The 24,432-nt window shown below is 47.4% G+C and overlaps 1 protein-coding gene across 1 annotated transcript in view; it reads right to left on the bottom strand.

Moving 5' to 3' along the window:
• The window catches only part of CEACAM20 (CEA cell adhesion molecule 20), a gene marked incomplete at both ends in the record, with an annotated part of 51,170 nt that overhangs the window by 6,775 nt on the left and 19,963 nt on the right, over window positions 1–24,432 (bottom strand). Inside the window, 5 exons of the mRNA XM_080703626.1 lie at window positions 490–771; window positions 2,038–2,316; window positions 2,447–2,521; window positions 4,415–4,492; window positions 4,600–4,717. Coding sequence (XP_080559752.1) covers window positions 490–771; window positions 2,038–2,316; window positions 2,447–2,521; window positions 4,415–4,492; window positions 4,600–4,717 — 832 coding nt within the window. The remainder of the gene's footprint in view (window positions 1–489; window positions 772–2,037; window positions 2,317–2,446; window positions 2,522–4,414; window positions 4,493–4,599; window positions 4,718–24,432) is intronic.

The raw sequence follows: 24,432 nt of genomic DNA, 5'->3' as shown, positions 1-24,432 counted from the left end.
AAAGAGCCTCACTAAGTAGCTGAGGCTGTCTGCAAAACATGATCTAGCTGTCTCAACCTCCCATATGTCGGGATTACAAGCGTGCGCCACCACGCCCAACTGTATGGGTTGTTTGTTTGTTTGTTTGTTTGTTTGTTTTAGTACTGGGGAATTGAACCCAGGGACATTCCACCTCTGAGCTACACCCCAGCCCTATTTTATTTTTTATTTTGAAGCAGGATCTCACTAAGTGGATGACAACTCTCTGAGTTACTAAAGCTGGCCTCGAAGCTGCAACCCTCCTGGCTCAGACTACAGTACGGAGACTACAGGTGTGCCACCACGGCCTTGCTGAGCACAGACATTTTACATGCAACTTGATACTGATCCAGGGATCACCCCTCTCACGGAATGGCCAACATCCCTAGATGAAGTTTCCGGTGGCTTCTGACAGCAGCAGCCTCTGATCCTCAGAGAAACAAAGGTGTGGAAGCAGCAAAGGACACTCACCGAGGACTTGGACGTTAAGTGTGCCCAGGCGGGACAGGTGGGTGGCGTTGTTGGACACCAGGCACCTGTACATGCCCTGGTCTTCCCTGGATATGGCACCGATGGTGAATATTCTCGTGGTGGGAGGCAGGATGGAATTGTTGGGGAGAAACCAGGCGTAGGCAGGAGTGGGGTAAGACTGTGCTTCCACCCAGAAGTTCACAGCGGAGCCCTCCACCACCTCCACCACCTCCCCGCTGGTTACAGCCGACTCCAGCTTGATTTCAACAGCGTCAGGACCGTCTAGGAGGACAGCAGTGATCACAGTGGGAAGAAAAGCACCAGAAGCAGCTCTCTCTTTTGGGAATCAGGGGGTACTGAAAGTTGACCTCAGGGGCATTTTACCCCTGAACTACCCCCCAGCTCTTTTTATTTATTCGTAGTAGTGAGGATTGAACCCAGGAGCATTCTACCTCCGAGCTCTACCCCCAGGCCTTTTTTATTTTTTACTTTGAAGCAGGTCTCACGAGGTTGCTGAGAATCTCACTACATCGCTGAGGCTGTCTATGAACCTGCGATCCTATGGTTTCAGCCTCCCAAGTGTTGGGATTACAAGTAAATGTAATCCCACTAGCAACAGCTCCCTTATGTGGGACCTCAAGCGATCAGTAAATACTATATTTCCCTCCTCCCTGCTCAAGCTCATTACAAAGGAGATATGGGATTCTGGTGGTGATTAAATGTCAGTTATATCATGAGCAGAGCAAGATTGAGAGACACACTTTAAGATGTGCTGGCTTACACTCTGCTCCCTGCCCAGGCGAGACTGTGGGTCAAATGTCTGAGGCTTGAGAGTTCCTGTTAGATCCATTAGGTTGGATATTTCCAGTAGACTCTGAGTAGACAGGTCAAATAGTTATATGTACAGAGGTCAAATGCAGACAAGGTAGCATTCAGATGGAAAGAGAGAGAGAGAGAGAGAGAGAGAGAGAGAGAGAGAGAGAGAAGGGAGAGAGAGAGAGAATGTGTGTGTGTGTGTGTGTGTTTGTGTATGTGTGTGTGTGTGTGTGTGTGTGTGTGTGTGTGTGTGTATGTACTGGGGATGGAACCCAGGGGCATTCTACCTCTTAACTACACCCCAAGACCTTTTTATTTTGGAAATAAAGTCTCTCTAAGTTGCTGAAGCTGGCAGCGAACCTGCAGACGATCCTCCTGTCCTAGCCTCCCAAGTACTGGGATTATAGGATTACAGATGTGCATCACCGTACCTGGTTTGGATGGATGGGGGGGGGGGTTACTGAGGACTGAACCCAGGGCATTCTACCTCTGAGCTACTGTCCCAGCCCTATTTTATTTTTATTTGAAAACAGGATCTTACTAAATTGCAGAAGGCCTCGTTAAATTGCAGAGGCTGGCCTCAAACCTGCAACCCTCCTATCTCCACCTTCCATCTACTGGGGTTACCAGCGTGTGCCACCGTGCCCAGCTTTGGATGGAATTTAAAGCTGTGAGACAAAATAAGGGTCCAGGGGAGTGCCTGTGATGGGCTGAGGTTGGAAATGGACTCACAGTTCACAGCCAGGAAGATGGCATCACTGCTCTGGACCCCAAGGGCGCTCCAGGCTTCACATTGGTAAGCCCCCGCATCCTCGCGCTGGACAACGAGGAAGGTGAAGGTCTTGCCATCTGCGGACGGCTGCATGCGCTCGTTGAACACGAAGGGGAGGTTGTTCAAGACCCAGTGGATGCTAACGTTGACATCTGTGGTGTCACAGTAGAAGGTGACCATCTCCCACTGCTCGGTCACAGTGCTCTGGCTCACTGAAATGGTGGGCTTGGCCAGTGAATCTGCAGAAGGAGAAATCAAGAGGGAGAGACAGAGGTAGAGATGTTAACAGAAAAACAACAAGACATAGACACAGAAGGATCCAGAGAGACGGGACCGTTTTAGAACGGGCGGAAGACACTGGAGCCAGACTGTCTAGGCTCAGATGCTGGCCCTGCCGCTTGCCCTGGTAATATTTACACTGCCTCTCCAACCCCCGAAAGAGCTCTGCAAGGATAGCAGAGGCTCTGGGACACAAGGGGGTCAATCAATATTCACTGCAAAGAGAATCAAGCTCATACAAAGAGGCCAGCAAGGGCCCCTGACCCACTTCTTTCTTTCTTTTTCTTTTTCTTTTTCTCTTTTTCTTCCTTTTTTTTTTTTTTTTTTTTGTACTGGGGATTCAACCCGGGGGCCTTTGATCTCTGAGCTCTTCTCCCAGCTGTACTGATTGATTGAAGTGCTGTATTTAAACATCATAACGAAGTTGCGTACAACGGAAACAGACGTGCACACAGCACTTGGGTGTGTCCCTCCAGACCCCACCCGGTCCCTCCTCCTCTTCCCTGTACATGATGGTAAAATTGGTACTGATAACTTCAAGCCGGGCGTGGCGGCGCACACTTGTGATCCCAGCATTTAGAAGGCCGATCACTGGAAGATCGCGATTCGCGGACAGCCTCGGCTACTTAGCGAGGCCCTTTGCAACCCAGTGAGACCCTGTTTCAAAAATAAAGAATAAAAAATAGGGTTGGGGGCATAGCTTGGAGGTAGAATGCCCTGGGTTCCATCCCTAGTTCCACCAAAATAATAATAATAATAATAATAATAATAATAATAATAACTTCATATATGAACACAACATTATTTGAACTATTTCCTTCAATCAGGCTCCTCTCTCACCTCCCACCAGTCTACTTCTTCCCCGATTTCTCTCCAGCTTCCACATATGAGTGAAAACACAGGGCCCGTCACTTTCTGGAACTGGCTAATCTTGCTCAGCATAATACTCTCCAGTTGGAATCACTTTCCCGCCAACGACATGATTTTGTCCTTTACAGCAGAGTAAAACTCCATCGTGTGGACATACCATAGCTTCATAACCCATCCATCAGGGGAAGGACACCGAGGCTGGTTCTATAGTCTGGCTATTGTGAATTGTGGTGTTATTCACAGAATATTCTTTTTGTTTTTTTATTTTTTTAATTGGTGCATTGTAATCATGTATCACATTGGAGTGCAAGACTTGAGAGGATACACAAGCGCACATCATCCAATTAGCCCTCATCCAGCCCCCATCCCATTCCCTCCCCCTCCCTCAATCCCATGCTTGTTTGGTGATTAACTTTGATACATTTGTTTATGTACCTCTTGCGTTTTAAAGAGGCTCCATCCTCCCCTATTCCATACCCTCTGATTAGTCACCTTAATTGCTTCACTATAGGGCCCTTTCTATAGCTCGACCACTTCCTGTTGCCCCTTTCCTCCTAGTTTTTGCTGATTAGGGGAAGCATCTGATTTTTATATTCTGCGATATTTCTCATTCACAGAATATTCTAATCTTCTGGCTCCGATTCCTTTGGGAAGATCCCCAAGGGTGGGTCATATGGTGGTCCCATTTGCAGGCTTTTGAGGAGCCTCTAAACTATTCTCCAGAGCAGCTATACTAATTTGCAATCCTACCAACAATGCATGAAGGTAAACTCAGAGGCATTCTACCTTCGAGCTATACCCCCAACCCTACTTTATCTGCTATTTTGAAACAGGGTCTCATTAAGTTGCTGAGGCTGGCTGTGAAGCTGCCATCCTCCTATCTCTGCCTCCCCAGTTCTGGCATCACAGGCATGAGCCACCACGCCTGGCTCCCTGGCTCTCCCCCTAATCAGCCTTCTCCTCCCACAGCACTATGGCCACAGCCTACCACTTTGCCCCAACACAGCTGCCTGGACTAGGCAGCTATTGCCTCTGAGATTCACCCTCTGAGACGTGGGGTGAGGGGCCCAGATGGGTGACCTCAGAGATCAGAGTGAAAGCTCTGTTCTCTGTGCCCACACCTCTGCATCTGCCATGACTGGGGGAGTGCCCAGGGGGGTCCCAAACAGAGAATGACATCCTTCTCACTTTGGGTGGTGATAAGCTCCTTGGCGCTGGGGGTGAGCTGGGCTGCCGCTGGAGGGCTCCGCGCAGTCAGGAGTAAGGCTGGAAGGGAAAGAAGAGACGTTTGGAGGGGGGAGCAGAGGGGAGGAGGAGGTGGCCAGCTGTGGTGTGCAGAAGCAGAAGGAGGTCTGCGGTCAGGGGTGTAGCACCCATCCCTAGAAGCTTGCCCTGCCCGCCGCTTCCTAACTGCGTGACTTGCCGCAGGTCTGTGTCTTCTCTGAGACTCATTTTCTTCAGCTGTGAAACAGACAAAACATCACCCACACCCTAGGGTTGTGGTGGGGGTGGTCATAAGTGTCAGAAAGCCTTAACGGGGTCCCCCAGTGGTCACTGTGCCTTCTTCAACCATCTTCAATAGAGGTACATGATAGAGTCATTCTCACTCCACACAGAGGAAAATGAGTGCTCAGAGAGGCAAAGTCGCTCGCTAAGACCATGGATTAAGTGGCAGAAAGCGGAATGGGAGCCTGGTCTCCCAGGCCCTAACGGTCATGATTTCACCCTGCGTCCAAGCCTGTAATCTCAGTACTTGGGCGGCCAAGACAGGAGGATTGCAGGTTCAAGGCCAGCCTCAGCATCTTAGCAAGACCGTCAGCAACTTAGACCCTATATCAAAATTGAAAAAGAAATAAAATAAAAGGTGTCGCTTGGAAATAGAACACCCCTGGGCTTAATTCTCAGTACTGGGAAAAGAAAAAAAAGACCATGATGTCAACACACCAGCTAATTCCTCCTGTAAGCCAGGGATGGGTACAGTCAACCCCACCCCACTACCATAAATGGGAATTTCTCCTTTTTACCTCTGATAGGAGATTGGCCTTTGTCACTTCCCTGGGCTTGCTCTCAGGACTTTCCCTTGCGTGGGATGGGAGAAAAAGGGAACAAGATCTGGCAGTTCCTAGTTTTCCTTGTGGGTCATTTTACACTGGCACAGGCTGGAAGAGACTATGGGTGTGGACCCAACTCCAGCACCCGAGCTCCCATGCAGCTGACCTTGATGCCCCTCATCTTTCCATGAGGCCAAAAGGAGGGTACCACCAGGTCCCTCTCCAGCCCTTAAAAAAAAAAAAAAACAATTTAAGAGAGGCATGGGGGCATGCACCTGTAACCCAGTACTTGAGAGGCCGAGACAGGAGGATCACAGATTTGAAGCCAGCCTCAGCAACTAGCAAAGCTCTGTTCTGAAATATAAATAAACAAACAAACAAACAAACAAATAAGCCTGGGGGAATAGCTTAGAGGTAGAATACCCATGGGTTTAATCCCTAGCACCCCCCCAAAATTGGCCAGAATTGGTGGCACACACCTGAACCCCAGTACTTGGGAGGCTGAGATAGGAGGAACACAGGTTCAAGGCCATCCTCAGCAACTTAGTGATTTAGCAAGACCCTTAACAACTAGTGAAACCCTGTTCCAAAATGTATATATATATATATATATATATATATATATATATATATACACACACACACACACACACACACACACACACATATACATACACACACACACACACACACACACACACACACACACACACACACATATGGCTGGGGAAGTAGCTTGGAGGTGGAATGCCTCTGGGTTCAATTCCTAGTACTACCAAACGAAAACACAAACAATTTGGCCCCAGCGCTGTTCCCATTTCCTGCCCTTTGTGATGTAGGGCGTGGGCGCCTGAGATGTTTAGGGTCAGATCTGAACCCTGGTGTTTCCTGGTGCCATAATCCCGGGCCAGGGCTGGCTCTCTCTGCACCTCCGTTTCTTCTGATGGCGGCGGTGGTATCCGTATTCCTCGGCCTCCATTGCCGTTAAAGGTTAGGGTCACAGTCTCAGAGCAACTATCTGGGTTTCGATCCCAGCTTGGCCACCTATTTGGGCAACTGAAGGATGGTCCGTCTGTGTCTCGGTTTTTCCATTTGTAAAGTGAGAGCGACAATCTTTCCACCCTCACAAAACCATAAGTGAACGGCCCTGCCCCTCACCCCTGACTGAGACAAGAGGGCTTTCCTTTGTCTTCCTGCTTCAAAGGTCCTGGCTTCTGTCCCATAGGAGGAGGCAAACCTTGCAGAGAAACCCGCAGAAGCTGTCAGGCCCGCTTGTGGCCACGGAGGACCCAGGAGAACCTGAGCCCATGCAGCCTTTCAGACAGCCAGGGAGCTGGAGCTCAGAGAGAGAGGAGTGGGCTCAGAGTCCCACAGCAGGGTCTGGCCAGTGGCACATTGCAAAATCCTTTCTTCACCTTCAAAATGTGTGTGTGTGTGTGTGTGTGTGTGTGTGTGTGTTTTAATCAAAATGTTCTCAGCCGAGCTTGGTGGCTCACGCTTGTAATCCCAGCATTCGGGAGGCTGAGACCGGAGGGTCACGGTTTGCAGACAGCCTCAGCTACTTAGTGAGGCTCTTTGCAACTCAGTGAGACCCTGTTTCAAAATAAAGAATAAAAAATAGGGCAGGGGGTGTAGCTTGTAGGTCAAATGCTCCTGGGTTCAATCCCCAGACCCGCAAAAAAAAAAAAAAATTCTTGTTTCTTCCTTTTGCCTCAGGTGTGTGTGTGTGTGGTGTGTGTGTGTGTGTGTGTGTGTGTGTGTGTGTGTGTGTGTGTTTTACTGGGGATTCAACCCAGGGGCATTCTACCTCCAAGCTACACCCCCAGCCCTATTTTATTTTTTAATTTGAAACACAGTTGTCGCTAGGTTGCTGCAGCTGTCCTCAAACATACAATCCTCCTGCCTCAGCCTCCCAAGTATTCACAGAGTGAGTTCTTGGTCACAGAAGTCTGCCATCGTGCCAGGCCAAATTTTGGGGAGGCTACTGGGGCTTGAACCCAGGGACATTCTACCTGCAAGCTCTTTTCCCACTCCCACTTTTTAAATTTTGGAACAGGGTTTTGATAGTTGCTGAGGGCCTCACTAAGTTCCTGAGGCTGGCCTCACACCTGTGAACCTCCTGCCTTAACCTCCCTGGTACTAGATTACAGGCGTACACCACCATGTCTGGCTTCAGATGTCCTTAAGGGTGAATTTAACATCTACCCCTGTCCTGGTGCGTGGACACAGCCCGAGGTCAGTGCACCCTCCTCCTTCCTGTCCCTCCTGTCTGTTTGCTGTGCTCCAGTTCTTGCCCTGCCTCTGTCTGTCTGTCTGTCTGTCTGTCTGTCTGTCTGTCTCTCTCTCTCTCTCTCTCTCTCTCTCTCTCTCTCTCTCTCCCTCTCTGAGGTTTTTGTTGTCGTTCTTCTCTCTGTGTGACTTACAGTTTTCTCTCTGTCATTTTTGGGGGCGGGGTGGTACTGGAGGTTGAACCCAGAGGCATTCTACCTCCAAGCTATCCCCCCAACCCTGTTAATTTTTTATTTGAAAGCAGGGTCTTACTACTTGTTGAGACGGGCCTTGAACCTGTCTCAGCCTCCCAAGCAATGGGATTACAGGTGTGGGCTGCCAGGCCCGGCTCCTTCTCTGTCTCTTCATCCTCCACCTCCCTCTCTTATCCATCTCTCCCTGAGTGGCCCTGGTCCAGTATCTACTGTTATTTTCATTCTTTTTCTCTACCTCTTGTGTACTTCTCTCTCTCCTTATAGTTCTCTTTCAATATATATTTTGGTTTCTTTCTTTCTAGCGTTTTTTCTCTGTCTCTCTCTACTCTCTCTTTCTCTCTCTCTTTCTCTCTCTCTATTGAACCCTGGGGCATTCTACCTCTGAGCTACAATCCTAGCCCCCCCCTTTTTTTTTTAATTTTTTAGTAGTACTAGGGGTGGAACCCAGGGGCTTTCTACATCTGGGCTATACTCCCAGACCTATTTTATATTTTATTAGAAAACAGGGTTTCACTAAGTTGCTGAGAGCCTCACTAAGAAGCTGAGGCTGGTTTCGAACCTGCGTGATCCTCCTGTCTCAAACTCCCAAGCGCGGGGATTACAAGTGTGCACCACCATTCACGGCAATCCTAGCCCTTTTTTTTTTTTTTTTCCAGTTTTAAAAACTTGAGACAGAGCTAGGCATGGTGGCGCATGCTTGTAATATCCGCACTTGGGAGGCTGAGACAGGAGGATCACACAGGTTCGAAGCCAGCCTCAGCTACTTAGTGAAGCTCTCCGCAATTTAGTGAGACCCTGTTTCCAAATAAAATATAAAATAGGTCTGGGAGTATAGCCCAGAAATATAAAGCCTCTGGGTTCCACCCCCAGTACTACTAAAAAAAAAAAAATTGAGACAGGGTCTAAGTTACTGGGGAAGGATCACTAAGTTGCTGAGGCTGGCCTTAAACCTGCAATCCTCCTGTATCAGCCTCCCAATTTATCTATCTCTTTCTGGACACACACACACACACACACCCTTACTGACAAATAGACATGCACAGCCCTCTCCAGCCACTCACCCACGCCTCTCTGAAGGAAGCCGGGCCCTCACCTGAGAGCAGGATTATTGCCCACGGGTGGCTTCCTAAGCCAGGAGTCCCCATAGGTCCTGGCGTCTGGCCTGGCTGTGCAGGCCCTCTGTCTCCCGGCTCCCGTACACAGCCACGATCCGGTCTGTGCGTCTGTGCTCCAAGTGAAGCCGCTAGCTCCCTTCTCTTCCCTCTTTGCCCTGTAATGACAGGTGCTCAGGGCACGGGGCAGGGAAAGAACTTCGGCCTTGCCCCCACTCTCCTCCCGAGCTTATTTTTTTTTCCTACCCAGCAGGCAACCGGGAATTCTAGGATCCCTGAGGTCTAGGAATCACAATTATTATAGTCAACAGCAATGACAACAATAACAGTAATAATGATTAGTTATCCTGAGCTTCCTAAAACCGGGCTGGGTGCCAAGGTCTCTGTGAACAGCCTATCAATATTAACTGAGCTGATAAGCTTGTGATAAGGATCTTGATCATAAAGGCCCTGGAGTCAGACAGGCTGGGAGTGCAGGAGCCAGGGCTGGGAGAATCCCAGGGGAGGGCACAGGGAGGGCTTCCTGGAGGAGAGGACATCTGAGCAGAGACCTGGAGAATATAGTAAAGGTTCAATACAAGAGGACTGCTAAGCCAGATGTGGTCACGCACGCTTGTAATCCCTGCGCTTTGGAGGCTGAGACAGGAGGATCGTGCAGGTTCAAAGCCAGCCTCAGCTACTTAGTGAGGGTCCCAGCAACTTAGTGAGACCCTGTTTCCAAATAAAATATAAAATAGGTCTTGGAGTATAGCCCGGAGGTAGAAAGCCTCTGGGTTCTACCCCCAGTACTACTAAAAAAAAAAAAAAAAAAAAAAAAAAAAGCCGGGTGTGGTGGCACACGCTTGTAATCCTAGCATTCGGGAGGCTGAGACCTGAGGATCGCAGTTCATGGACAGCCTTAGCTACATAGTGAGGCCCTCTGTAACATAGTAAGACCCTGTTTCAAAATAAAGAATAAAACACTGGGCAGGGGATGTAGCTTGGAGGTCGAATACCCCTGGGTTTCATCCCCAGACCCAAAAAAAAAAAAAAAAAAAAAAAAAGCCGGGCGTGGTGGTGCACGCTTGTAATCCCAGCATTTGGGAGGCTGAGACTGGAGGTTCACAGTTCGCGGACAGCCTCAGCTACTTAGTGAGGTCCTCTGCAACTCAGTGAGACCCGGTTTCAAAATAAACAATAAAAAATAGGGTTGGGGGAATAGCTCGGAGGTAGAATGCCCCTGGGTTCAATCCCCAGTAGTACCACAATAAAACTGTGTGGGGAGGGGGTGCGCGTGCGCTACTGTGGATTAAGCCCACAGACGTTCAACCTCTGAGCCACATTATTTGGAAACAGGGTCTCACTAAGTTGCCAAGAGTCTTGCTAAGTTGCCAAGGGTGGCTTCGAACCCGAAATCCTCCTCTCTGCCTCCCAAATACTGGGGTCACGGGCATGTACCACCACACCTAGCTTGATTTTTGTTTTTGTTCTTTTTGTTTTAATTCTCTATGAGTAAAACCTGCTGTTTTCCTTCAGGAGCCTCTGGATCAAGCCTTATTATAACCAGATGGGAGAGGGAACTGCCATTAACCTGTCTGTTCATTCATTCATTTCACAAATGCACCTGGCGGTCTTGGAGACACAGAAGCCACCAAAACAGCTCCAGCCTGTCCTCACAGAGGCTCCCAGTCCACCCCAGACAGTGATGGCCCAGAGAGGGCAGGAAGGAGGACTTTCTGGAGGAGGGGGCCTCAGCCCCGAGACCTGGAAGATACAGGGGCTAGACAGGGGGAACAGCATGAGAGAAGTCAGTGATTTGAGGCATAAAAGGAAGTTGGGGTGGCTCGAAATGGAGAAAGTGTGCACGAAGGGGGTTCCAGATGAGGCTCTGAAAACTAAACCATTCCTTAGGACCCACGGCGCAGCTCAGCATTGGGGGAAGAGGTCTCGGACTCACCCATCCACCTCATCTTCGTGCCTCTGCTCGGGTCTCAATCCTGCCACAGATGGTCACAGATTATCTGCCCCGAGAAGGCATGGGGCCGTTCTGCAGCCAGACTGTGTGGTTTGAAGTCCGCCCTCCCCACATGCTGTGTGGACGCCCATTTCCCTCCTCTCTGGAGGGGGATTAGTCCCATGGTGGAGACGGTGATGGTTTTGCCTGTCTGGAGGGTCTGTGGTGCTGAGGGAGAGGCTGTCCACTTGCCTGGGCCATCTTCGGTGTCCCAGCTATGGTTCAACAGGACAGTTAAGTGACCCCTGTGGGGTTCAGTATTCCTGCCTGCAGACTGTGATAAATCAGTCTCCTCTCTGTCGTGAGGACCAAAAAGCCGAGCACCGGCAAGTGCTCAGGATGGCACCTGCACAGAGTAAGCACTCAGTAAACCCAGATCCTCAGCAGGTCCGGTGACCGTGCGCTGTGAAGTTCACTGCGGCCCCCGGGAGGGAGGGATGCGTGTCCTCACACACTGCTGCAGTCAGTGCCCCTCCCCCCCCACCAAGTCCCGATGGCAAAATCCTGACCCTCCAGGTGACAGTATTAGGAGTGGGGCCTTTGGAGGTAATTATGCCCCCTCACTGAGATTAGTGACCTTATAAAAGGGACCATAAAACCGGGTGCAGTGGCACACACCTGTAATCCCAATACTTGAGAGGCTGAAACAGGAGGGCTGTAGGTTCAAGGCCACCCTCAGCAACTTATCAATTCTCTATTTCAAAACAAAAATGACCGGGGGCGTAGTTCATAGGTAGGAGTTCAATCCCTAGCACCCCATAAAAAGGAGAGGGAATAGGGAGCTTTCTTGCTCTCTTGCTTTCTTTCCACCCTGGGGAAAACAGTACGGAGACAGCAGTCTGCAACTCAGAACAGGGAAGCGGGTCTTCCCCAGAACATGCCACATCTCAGACCCCGCCCTGAGCAGTGAGTCTGTGGTCTCCCTGCAGCAGCCTGGCTGCCTGAGAACCATTGGCTGCTGGTTTCCTGAGTCCTGCTGACTGTTCTAGGAGCTGGGGGTGCAGCAGGGAAGAAGTCAGACAGAAGGGCCGGGCGTGGTGGCGCACGCTTGTAATCCCAGCGCTTGGGAGGCTGAGACAGGAGGATCTCATAGGTTTGAAGCCAGCCTCAGCTACTTAGTGAGGCTCTCAGCAACTTAGTGAGACCCTGTTTCCAAATAAAATAGAAAATAGGTCTGGGAGTATAACCCAGAGGTAGAAAAGCCCCTGGGTTCCTCCCCAAGTACCACACACACACACAAAAAGAAGGCGGACAGAAAACTCTGTCCACAATTTTATTTTTTATTTGGAAACAGGGTCTCACTAAGTTGCTGAGGCAGGCTTCAAACTTGTGATCCTCCTGAGTACAGGTGTGTTCTACCATGCCTGGTCATCCCATAGTCTTTTGTTTGTTTGGTTGGTTGGTAGGTTGGCTGGTTGGGTTTTGTTTGTTTGGGTTTTTTGTTGGTTGGTTGGTACTGGAGATTAAACCCAGGAGCATTCTACCTCCAAGCTACACCCCCAGCCTTTTTTATTTTTTACTTTGAAACAAAACATCACAAATTGCAGAGGGCCTCGAAACTTTGATCCTCCTGTCTCAGTCTCCCAAGTACTGAAATTACAAGCGTGTGCCACCACCCATGACTTCCATCCCATAGTTTAAAACAATGAAGTTGCCGGGCGTGGTGGTGCACGCTTGTAATCCCCGTGCTTGGGAGGCTGAGACAGGAGGATCGCGCAGGTTCAAAGCCAGCCTCAGCTGCTTAGTGAGGCTCTCAGCAACTTAGTGAGACCCTGTTTCCAAATAAAGTATAAAATAGGTCTGGGATGCCGGGCGTGGTGGCGCACGCTTGTAATCCCTGCGCTTGGGAGGCGGAGACAGGAGGATCGCGCCGGTTCGAAGCCAGCCGCGCTGGCTTACGAGACCCTGTTTCAAAATATAAAGAAAAAATAGGTCTGGGAGTGTAGCCCGGAGGTAGATGGGCTTCCAGGAACCCCAGTACCACCAAAAAAAAAAAAAAAAAAATAGGTCTGGGAGTATAATCCGGAGGTAGAAAGCCTCTGGGTTCTACCCCCAGTACCACCAAAATAAATAAATAAATAAATAAAACAATGAAGTTCACAGAGGCAACTTGATGTGGGTAAATCACAGGGCCTCTCAGGCCAGAGATTCTGGCCTTTGTGGCTCTCAGCCTCCACAGGTGCCATTATACAAGTCCCTAACACTTTCAATTGAAATTTCACCCACATGGCCCCCAGTGAGGAAGGGCTATTAGTAGCTACACCCTTGTGAGGGGCTGGACCATTCTCAGTGCCTGTGAGTATCATCGCTTACTGGACCATATCCCGAGTCTCCATCTTTTTCATCCTTGTGTGTATGGCGCTGGGGACTGAACCCAGCGGTGTTCTACTTCTGAGCTGCACCTCCAACTCTATTTTATTTTTATTTTGAAAGAGGGTCTTGATAAGTTACTAAGAATCATACCTGCGATCTGCCTGCCTCAGCTTCCCAAGAAATTTTTTTTTTTTTGGCAGTACCGGAGATGGAACCTAGGAGCATTCTACCTCTGAGCTACACCCCTAGCCCTACTTTTTAGTCTTTTTAGTTTTTGAATCAGGGTCTCAGTGAGTTGCAAAGGGACTCACTAAGTTGCTGAGGCTGGGATTACAAGCGTGCGCCACCACGCCCGGCTTCTTTCAGCATTTTTATTAATCACAGCCTAAAGCCCCTGCCTACTCTTTTGCACACCTCAAAATGGTGTCCACTTAATCTTCATAGCATACCTCAGGGGGACACCACACACCTATAAGGAAATTGTGTAGGTCAGAAGGGCAAAGAACTTAGGTCATAGAACCAACATGGATGGAGCGAGAAATTAACTTGGCTTGTCCCACTCAAAGCCACCCTGGCCTGCAGCTTCCCCATGTGATCTCTTCACAGAGAAAAGCCTCATCACCGGGTCCGGCACAATGAACACTGGTGTGTATGTGGGACCTGGGAGATTGGAAGTGGGACCAGCCAGACCTCCAGGGATGATCAAAGCTGAGTCACAGCCATCCACCCCCTCCCCTAAGAGAAGGACCCTCAACTAGACGCTGTACTGGGGCTCCTCAAAGACCCCAGGAAGGCTTCTTCCTCAAGGGACCGCAGTCACAGAGAACAGCCTTCAAGGAGCCCAGAGCTGCTCAGAGACAGCCGGCTGGTGTGTCCTGCCTGCTGCAGGCTCAGCCTGTTAGAAAATATAGGAATAAAGAAAAACACAGCTCTACAGACCAGAGCAGGCTCTTTAACTGGAGTGGAGCCTGGGAGGATGACTGACGGGGAAGGGGAGGGGGGATCTACGAGAGTCAGGAACCCCCTTCCTTACAAACTAAAGGCTTTATATGGGGCATTGGGTGGGAGGGAGGGTGAGATGTCATATATTTCTCCAGTTGGTAGTTTAACTGCGGCCCAGGACAGGTAAATTTATGGGGCTGGAGGCAGGGGAGAGAGGCATTTTCCAGCCTTCCCAGAAGTCCTTTGTCCTCGACCTCCTCTGCCCACGCCTCCCAGTCAGACCTCACAGTGCCCACACAGCCTGAGGGGGAGGGTGAAAGGACAAAGTGTGATCACACCAGAGACCACCTTGTAGCCAAGAGATTTATTGGAGGGGCCAGTATGAAAGGAAGAGAGAGAGAGAAAGAGAGAGAGAGAGACAGACAGACAGACAGACAGAGGGGGAGAGAGAAAGAAGAATCCGGGAAGAGAGGGAGCATGTGCTGGGATCAGGGTTATATAGGGGCTTGGGGTTACAGATTGGGGGCTCATAGGCTAGGAGAAATGCCCTTTGAACTAATTGGCTAGAGTCCCATGGGAGGGGGTCGTGCGGCCAGGTAATTGGCTTGGGGTCAGCGGGGAATGTCCCTTTCACTGATTGGCCAAGGGCACCAGGAGGCGGCAGGTCTCCCAGGTAAGTGACCAGGTGCAGTCAGAGGGGGATGGTAGCTTAACTGGTCAGACCAGGGCCTTTCAGGAGACTTAGCTTATGGGGGGGGGTCTGAAATAAGAACCGAATTCATCTAACAGAGGAGAATAGCCCAGCCTCCCGTCAAGGACCTTGCCCAAGTGGCACTGGCAGCCAGCCTAGAGAGAGGTTGGCACAGTGAGCCGTGTTCCAGCTTCCAACTGAGTTTATAACTGCTCAGGGTCCCACTGTCTCATCTTTGAAGGTCCTGGACCAATACATGCATCCTTTGTTCGTCTTGGGTCAGCCCATGGAAGACAAATGTTGGGGGGAGAGAGAGCCCTGCTGTCTAAACGGGGAAACAGAGGCCAGAGGCAGCAAGCCGTTTGCCCAGGATGGAGCCAGTCCTGGCTGGATTCAGGTCTTCGCTGGAGTCTCAGCGGTGTGCCCAGGCCATTGGAGGCTCTAGACGAGACGAAGAAAAGAGTCCTTCTTTTTCTTTTTCTTTTTCTCTTTTTTGTGGTACTGGGTATCAAACCCAGGACATTATACCTCTAAGCCACACCCCAGCCCTTTTTAAAAAAATATTTATTTGTTCATTTATTTTTGCAGTACTGGAGATTAAATCCAGGGGGCATTCTATCTCCAAGCTACACCTCCAGACCTATTTTATTTTTTTACTATAATAATGATTATTATATATTTTATTTCATATATTTTAACATTTATTTTATTATATATTATAATATAACTATTATAATATATTTATTATCTAATAATTATAATTATTATGTGTTATAATAATTATTATTATGGTGGAACTGGGGGTTGAACCCAGGGACATTCTACCTCCGAGTTACAACCCCCAGCCCTATATTTTATTCTTTTTTTTGTGTGTGTGGGTCTGAGGATGGAACCCAGGGGCATTCAACCTCCGAGGTACACCCTCTGCCCTATTTTTTTATTCTTTATTTTAAAACAGGGTCTCACTAAGTTGCAGAGGGCCTCACTAAGTAGCTGAGGCTGTCTGCGAACCACAATCCTCTGGTCTCAGCCTCCTGAATGCTGGGATTACAAATATGCGCCACCACGCCCGGCTTGTTCTTTACTTTGAAACAGGGTCTCACTGAGTTTCAGAGAGCCTCACTAAGTAGCTGAGGCTGGCCGCAAACCTTCAATCCTCCTTTCTCAGTCTCTTAAGCACTGAAATTGCAAGGGTGCGCCACCACACCTGGCTATTTCTCATTTTGAAACAGATCTCCCTAAATTGCTTAGAGTCTCACTAAGTTGCTAAGTCTGGCCTTGAACCTGTGATCCCCTGCCTCACCCCAGTCTCTCAAGCACTGGGATTACAGAAGCGTGCCACCACTCCCAGCTTTTTTAGCGCTGCTATCTTTTTCCGATAATGGGGTTTGAACCCAGGACTTGCAAACGCGAGGCAAGCGCTCTATCACTGAGGTTCCACGCCAGCCTTTTGTTTTGTTTTTGAAACAGGGTCTGCCTAACTTGCCCAGGTTAGCCTTCAACTGGCAATTCTACTAGCATAGGCTCCGGAGTAGCTGGGATTACAGGTGGGTACCACCACTCCTAGATCTGGAAGCAAACATCTTTTTAAGGAGCCTCGGCAGGACTTGACTTCACGAAAAGACCAGCTGGGCTGGTGCAGCAGCGTCTCCTGGGCCTGACCTCAGTTCTCTCCAGAATCTGAAGCCTCTCACTGGCCCCACCAGCACCGACGCCACCTCCCGCCTGGGCCGTCATGGCCACTGCCTCTCTCCCTGCTCCTGGCCTCCTGTGAACACCTCGGTCACCTTCTGTGCTTCCTCTGCTCACACGTCCTCCATAGCTCCTGTGTCACTCAGAAGAAAAGCCATAGTTCCTGTGGGAGCCCCCAACACCCCACTGCTCCCTGCCCTCACCCCCATGCCCCACTTTCTCCACTTCAGCCACAATGGCCTCCCCACTGGTCTATAAACACTTGGGGTACAGCCCTAACCCAGGGCCTTTGCACCTGGCTTTCTTTCCACCCCATTCTTCCAAAGACACCAACATGGTTTCCTCTCTCCCCTCACTCAAGTTTGTGTGGAGGTGGTGCCTCCTCAGAGAGCCCACCCTGAGCGGGGCATTCCCCCCCGCCCCAGTGCACCCCAGGAGTTCTGAGCCCACAGCCCTGGTGTATAGCTCTCCAAGCCTTCACCGCAGACTGGCACACTCTCTGCTCCCCTGTTTATCTGAAGCTTCTCTGCCTTCCCCGCATGTCAGCTTTACAAGGGCAAGGATCTCCGTGTGTATGTGTGGTGTGTGTGTGTGTGTGTGTGTGTGTGTGTGTGTGTGTGTGTGTGCGCGCGCGTGCGCTGTGGGGTTTTATCTTTATTCTTTTTTTTTACTGGAGCTGGAACCCAGGGGCATTCTACCTCTGAGCTACACCCCCAGCTCTATTTTTTTATTCATTGTTTTGAAACAGGATCTCACTGAGTTGCAAAGTAGCTGAGGCTGGCCAAGAACTGTGATCCTCCTGTCTCAGCCTCCCGAATGCTGGGATCGCAAGCGTGTGCCACCATATCTGGGTTGTTGTGGGGTTTTGTTTTGTTTTGTGTTTTGTTTTTGTGGTACTGAAGATGGAACCCCGGGGACATTTTACCTCCGAGATACACCTTCAGCCTGATTTTATTTTTTTCGTTTGAAAGAGGGTCTCACTAAGTTTCAGAGGGCCTCACTAAATAGCTGAGGCTGGTCAGCCACTGCGATTATAAGCGTGCGCCACCATGCTCAGTTTCCTTCTGTTTTGTGTACTGTTGAATGTGTGCCTGATGCCTAGGGCAGTGCTGGGCACACAGCAGGTGCTCAGTAAATGTTTCATGGATGACTGTGTGGGACCCTGCACCCAGCCGTTCATCAAATCCAAATGAAATGAGGGTTTTTATCCTCAAGATGCAGAGGCAGGAAAGAGACTCAGTAAGGGGTGCCACCGTGCCGCAAACCAACTCAGTCCAAATGGGGCGCGAGTCCACTCGCGGTCGAGGATCTCAGGAAAGATGGGGAAGGATAGAATGAAGTACTGCAGATTCTTATCTGCAGCGATTCTTTCCCTTCTAGGAAATAATCCTATTAGCGGCGCTTCTGGAAAGAACCTGACATGGATCAATGCTTCTTGTGCAATCAAACACTTTATTATAGACACAAGATTTTTATATATTCCCCTCTCCCAGTGATTCTCTAGTAAAAAAGTGCAAAACACCCAAGGTACAATAGAGATATACACATGCAGATTACCAACCCTGAACAAGACAAAAGTAAGGCCTGTGATATCACAGGTCTTTGTGATTGAAATCAGTCCCATTATCCCAGGTGGGTCTTGTGCTCCGATTCAGCCCCTTTGGCCTTGCAGCTGCAGAGGCTTTTAGTGGGCTAATTCCAGAAGAACAAAAGTCACACCCAAAATCACTTGAGGAGTCCGGTTTTTAAGAGTTTTCTTTAACCCTTTCGGAACTTTTATTCCTAGGGCTTAGTCCAATGTCCTTCTCTATCTAGCAACCTCCTTGAGCTGAATGGGGGACGAAGTCCGAGATTCCAGCTTTATTTCGATGAATGTCTGCTGGGTTTTTTCTGCAATACAATCTGCTGTCTGAAAGCTTAAGCAAACTCATAACACAGTTTAGCAGGTAAACACCAAGAAATAACATGAAGTTTTTTTAGATTTAGTTGTCAAATATACTTCTCTAGCAGCTGAGCACTTTTCCTCAAATGATATGCTTATTAACCAGGTGGTGTCGCTATATCTCCAGGCATCACTATTACTAGGTGCAAAGGTCAGGATTCCTTTCAGCCCTTGGCTAATGAAGGTCAAAGATAGGGTGGAGTTCTGCATTTGTAATTATTGACTGGAATGCTGCCACTGCATCTATTACCATTTGAACAAAGCTGAGGACGTTTACCAGAAAGTTTATTTTCCATGGACTCAGTTTCTCTCACAGTCCTGATCTTACACCACCAGAGCAATTCATGTGGAGAGTTAAAAGAATCATTACTAAAAGAATAATAGTTATGAAAGAATATCTAAGAGTGGAGAATACTTTTGGCCAGCGACCACACCTTCTCTCGGGGCTTATTTCTCACGTTGAGATTTTGTCTATGGACTGCATGAATAATTAGCATGCAGATGCCGAGAGGGCGTGGCTGTAGCTGGTATCTGCACCACCGCCCCTCCCCCTCGGCATATACGAGCGTGAAAAACGTTTGTATCAATCAGCAAGGTCCAAGGAGGCCACGCCCCGAGGAAGGAGGCGTCATCTCTGGCAGAAATACTCCCTGCTCTTAGATTTCTACACTAAAAAGCTCCAATGATGTAAAACAGGATCCCAAGAATTAGGACTGTGGAAGAAATTGAGTCCATGAAAGATAAATTTTCTAGTAAAGGGCAACCAGAATTCAGGGGCTGCAAAATTCCCCCCCCCCCAGGCCGGTCCTTTGATCTAAAGATTAGCTCCCAGCACCTCTCTGCCAGCAGGGAAAGCTGCAAACCACCTCTTGCCCCATTTCCCAAAGAGATGTAAAACTGTCTCTGGAACCTGGGCCATTTGTTTTTCCTCTTAAGAGATGCTAATAAGCTCTTATCTGGCCTTAACAAGCCTATCATTAGGACTCAGCAGCAGGACAGTAAAAAACTCAAAAATCTGCCCCAAAATCATGCATTAAAGAACAATTATAGAAATCCAATCACCTGTGTTATAATGTTTTTGCCCTGTTTTACTAACTGTAATATAAGTATTGCCTCATAGGGGATGGTAGAGCAGACAGGACCAGACAAATCTGCAATGCAGCCCATGGATCTTGATAAAGGAGGGCCTGGACTAAGCCCTAGAGACAAAAGGACTCTGGAAGAATCAAAGGAGATCCTAGAAGACTGAATTTCCCCAAAACGGACTTTGGGTGTGAACCCCCACCTTTACAGATGCCTGCCTGTTCCGGATGCCTTTCCGGACTCCAGACCTTGCCCCCTAGGGCTCACCTGTGAGGACAGAAACCTGATTCCAATGACAAAGGCCAAGGGGAGTGACTTCAATCACCTAGTCCCAGATGAATCTTAAACTGTGATGCCATGGATCTTCTTTTATCCTGTTTATCTTGTTTACACTTAATGCCTCACTATTGTCCTTTGGTGCTTACACGGGGTATAGGGTATAAATACTGGTGATGGAAATTAAAACTTTGTCAGTCATACAGAAGGCGGGTGTCCATGTTAATTATTTTTTCAGATTTTTTTCCCAGAGAGGAATCTCCACCTTTAGCGCCGTGAACAGGAACTTAAAGGAGTTTATTTCATAAAAGGAAAAAAATCGCGGCAGATAAGTGGCTGCAGGACTGCAACCTAAGCCCTTGTCCATCTTTCTGAGGATTTCGGTCTCAAATGGACTCAGTTTTATTGCCCCCCAGGACTGACCAAGTTCGTTTCAGCAGAGGGGTCAGGTCATGTCCAAGCCACATGGCTCAGAAAGGAGTGGGGATTCAGACCCACACCCAATGCCAAACTCAGGTTCTTTTTTTTTTTTTTTTTTTTTTTTTTTTGTGGTACTGGAGTTCCTGGAAAACCTTCTACCTCCGGGCTACACTCCCAGACCTATTTTATATTTTTATTTGGAAACAGGGTCTCTTAAGCCAGCAAGGCTGGTTTCAAACCTGCGTGATCCTCCTGTCTCCGCCTCCCAAGCACAGGGATTACAAGCGTGCGCCACCACGCCTGACCAAACCCAGGTTCTTAACTCTATACTCTGCTGCCGTTGACTTGGGTATTTCACTAATAAGGCATCATTTTTCTTTTACAGGAGACTGTGTAAACGGAAAGCTTGAGAGGCTGGATCTCAGCCTACTGTTTGGACTCCTCTGCTCGAGCAGAGAGCAGGTGGTGGGGGTCTGGCTCTTAGAATCTTCAGGCTGACATCATCTAGTTCATAGATAGCACCTGGACTTTACTGATATCACGGGCCTTGAACAGTATCTTTCTCTAGACTTCCTTGATCAGCCTAAACACAGAACATCTATGCACAATTCACTGGACATATAGTGTCTTAATATTTATTAGACAGACCTTCAGCGTAAGGATGAGATAATGGAGTGTCTAGATTTAAAACTACAGTCTCTCTTTCTTTCTCTGTTCTGTCTCCTTTCTGCCTATTGTTTTATTTTTCCCACCCTATCTCATCACTGGGTTCCTGAGAGTCTTGCTACGTTGTTGAGACTGTTCTCAAATCTGTGATCCTCCCGTCTCAGGCTTCTGTCTCAGTATTGGGATGACAGGCGCCGGCGGATGAGATCTTAGAGACTCCCATCGCATCTCCCTGGACCGCCCTATCTCCCCATGCTTGTCATATGGATATAGATGGAAACTTCAAAAAAGAAAGCAAAAGAAGATTCCACGAGAAGGCATATTCTCCAAGCCCTGGGCCTTGGGCGTGCCTGTATTTCCTCTGGAAGTTACCCTTTGGACCTGCTCTGCTGCAATATCGGGTGTGTGCCATCACACTCAGCTTCAACTGGGTTTTCTATTTTTATTCATTTTTTATTTGGTACTAGGATTGAACCCAGGGACGTCATATATCCAAGCTATACCCCCAGGCCTATTTTTTTTTAAGTACTGTGGATTTAACCTCCCAGAAGCATTCTACCTCCGAGCTACACCCCAACCCTATTTTTTATTCTTTACTTTGAAACAGGGTCTCACTAAGTTGTGGACAACCTCACTAAGTAGCTGAGGCTGGCCACGAACCTGTGATCCTCCTGTCTCAGCCTCCCAAGTACTGGGATTATAAGCATGTGCCACCAGGCTTCAGTTGGGTTTTCTTAAGTTATCAATCTGCTCTCTGTAAATTAAAAAAAAAAAAACTATCCTAGAGAACAACAACTTTGCTTTTTTTTTTTTTTTTTTTTTTGGTGGTACTGGGGTTTCTTGAAGACCTTCTACCTCCGGGCTGTACTCCCAGACCTATTTTCCATTCTTTATTTTGAAACAGGGTCTCACTAAGTTGCAGAGGTCCTCACTAAGTAGCTGAGGCTTTCCACAAACAGCGATCCTCCTGTCTCAGCCTCCCAAATGCTGGGATTACAAGCGTGCGCCACCACATCCAGCTGATTACTTACGAATCTTAAATCTTAACAGAGTCATGGTTTAAGTGTCTGTGTAGTTTACAGCCTGTTAAATGATCACTTTATAACTCAGGCTCAATAAACAAATATTACTTTGGATTATTATATGTCTGTGATTATAATTGTGTATACATGTGAGGGCTAAATATGCTGTTTATCTAAATGTTTTGTTAAAGTTTAAAAAGTTAAAGATTATATGTATATGTATATATAAAAAATATTGTGTATATATATGTATATAAAATATGCATATATGTATATATAAAATATATGTATATATAAAATATTCCCCCCACGGGCATTCTACCTCTGAGATACAACCCTAGTCCTATTTTATTCTTTATTTTGAAAAGGGTCTTACTAAGTTGCTGAGGACCTCACTAAGTAGCTGAGGCTGTCTGCAAACCACAACCCTCCTGTCTCAGCCTCCCAAGTACTGGGATTACAAGTGTGTGCCACCAGGCCCAGTTGATATATGGGTTTTGTATACATGTAAGGTAACCAGTAAGTGATCTCTTATGCCATATGCATATAAAATGGTTAATGAAGTTATTTAAACATCTGTCATCTATATGTTTAATATCATTTCATTAAAAATCTTTTGCCAATTAAAACCTAGTTTACATATTTTCTTTGATTAAATAGATGTTTTGTTATTATATAAATGAGATACAATTGTACTTCAGATAAGTTTATTTCTGATAACAGTTTTCTGAATTTATAATAGGTCTAAAGCTATTCTTTATGTGTGTGTATGTGGGTCTGGGGATGGAACCCAGGGGCATTCGACCTCCTAGCTACATCCCTGTCCTATTTTTTATTCTTTATTTTGAAACATAGTCTCACTAAGTTGTGAAGGGCCTCACTAAGTAGCTGAGGCTGTCTGCAAACTGCAATCCTTTGGTCTCAGCCTCCAGAATGCTGGGATCACAAGCATGCGTCACCACTTTATTCTTCGCGCCACTGGCTTATTCTTTAATTTTTGTGATTGCTGTTAGACTAAAGAGACTGTAAATGTTATTTTACTAAGCTATGGATTCTAAAATTCACTCAAAATGTAAAACTAAGTGTATATGTTTATACACTACGTATATATATATATATATATATATATATATATATATATATATACACTTCTGTATAACTGTGATGTTATTACTGGATTCTTTGTAGGTTAGATATATTTGTTTACCAAGTATCTTCTAAAATGTAAAATTTAGCCAGATGTGGTGGTGCACGCTTGTAATCCCAGCATTTGGGAGGCTAAGACCATAGGATAGCGGTTTGCAGACAGCCTCAGCAACCTAGTGAGGCCCTTCACAACTTAGTGAGACTATGTTTCAAAATAAAAAGAATAAAAAATAGGGCTGGGGTGTATCTCAGAGGTAGAAAGCTTCTGGGTTCCATCCCCAGTACCACACAAAAAAAATTAAATTAAATTAAAAGAATAAAAAATAGAGCTGGGGTGTAGCTTAGAGATAGAATGCTTCTGGGTTCAATCCCCAGTTCTCAAAAAAAAAAAAAGAAAAGGATTGGTAAAACTGACCTTCTGGATGATCAAGAATGGAGAAAAATCAGGAAATAAAAGGGCCAATAAAGGAAAAACAGCCAACATTTTGGCTCTTGCCCTGTATGATCAATAGAAATCCAGGGAACGATGAGACTCTTCTAAGGATCCTGCAACTCTGGTGAGTCGCAATCAGGGGGATTGCGAAGACCCCAGAGACTAGAAGCCACCAGCGCATGTTCTGCAGAAAGGAGGGTCATTGGAGAAAGAATGTCCCCAACGCTTCAGGGGAAGCCATGCGAGAGCAATACCATGACCCATCCTGGCAGATGTCATATGATAAAGGGAGCCAAGAGGTTCCGCACAAAGACCTTAAAAGTAACCCTGAGAAGTCTTGATTGACCTTAGCAATAGAATAATTTTTAAAAAATGATGCTGGCCCAATATAGCTACCTCCTTGGTCTTGAGCACCCATCAATGGAGCATAACAGAAACAAGTGTGATATTATGGGATGAAAAGGAAAAGCCAGACTTATGGAGCCATTAAAATACTGCACATAATTTAACTAGGTATGACTTTGGCTCCACCTTGTATTCTAGGTTATAATTTATAATGGTGCTTCTATTTTTAGGCTCACAAAAAGTAAGATACGGTGCTGATGCTCAAAACATCTCTCCAACGAGTTCTTCTAAGATGCTATAAAACTAAATTTGTCCCTCTTGAGATTTTGCAGATCCAGGACCACCAGACCCCATTAAAAGAATTTCCATTTGCTGAAAGTTATTCTAAAATTTCTGAAGAATCTACGAGTTCTGTTCAAATTTAAAAATTTTTAAATAAAGATCTATTTGTACTACATTCTCTTGGAGTCTTATTTCTTTAAAGGATATGACAATGAGATGGCAATTAAATAGTTAAGCAAAATGAATGCTGAGGGAACTGGGCATTAACTGAAAACCAGGATGTCCTTGCAGCATCAACTGGAAAACAGGACGTT

The sequence above is a fragment of the Muscardinus avellanarius genome (genome assembly GCF_963383645.1).
Source record: "Muscardinus avellanarius genome assembly, chromosome: 10".
Taxonomy (NCBI): Eukaryota; Metazoa; Chordata; class Mammalia; order Rodentia; family Gliridae; genus Muscardinus; species Muscardinus avellanarius.
This window is presented reverse-complemented; position numbering and strand designations above follow the sequence as displayed.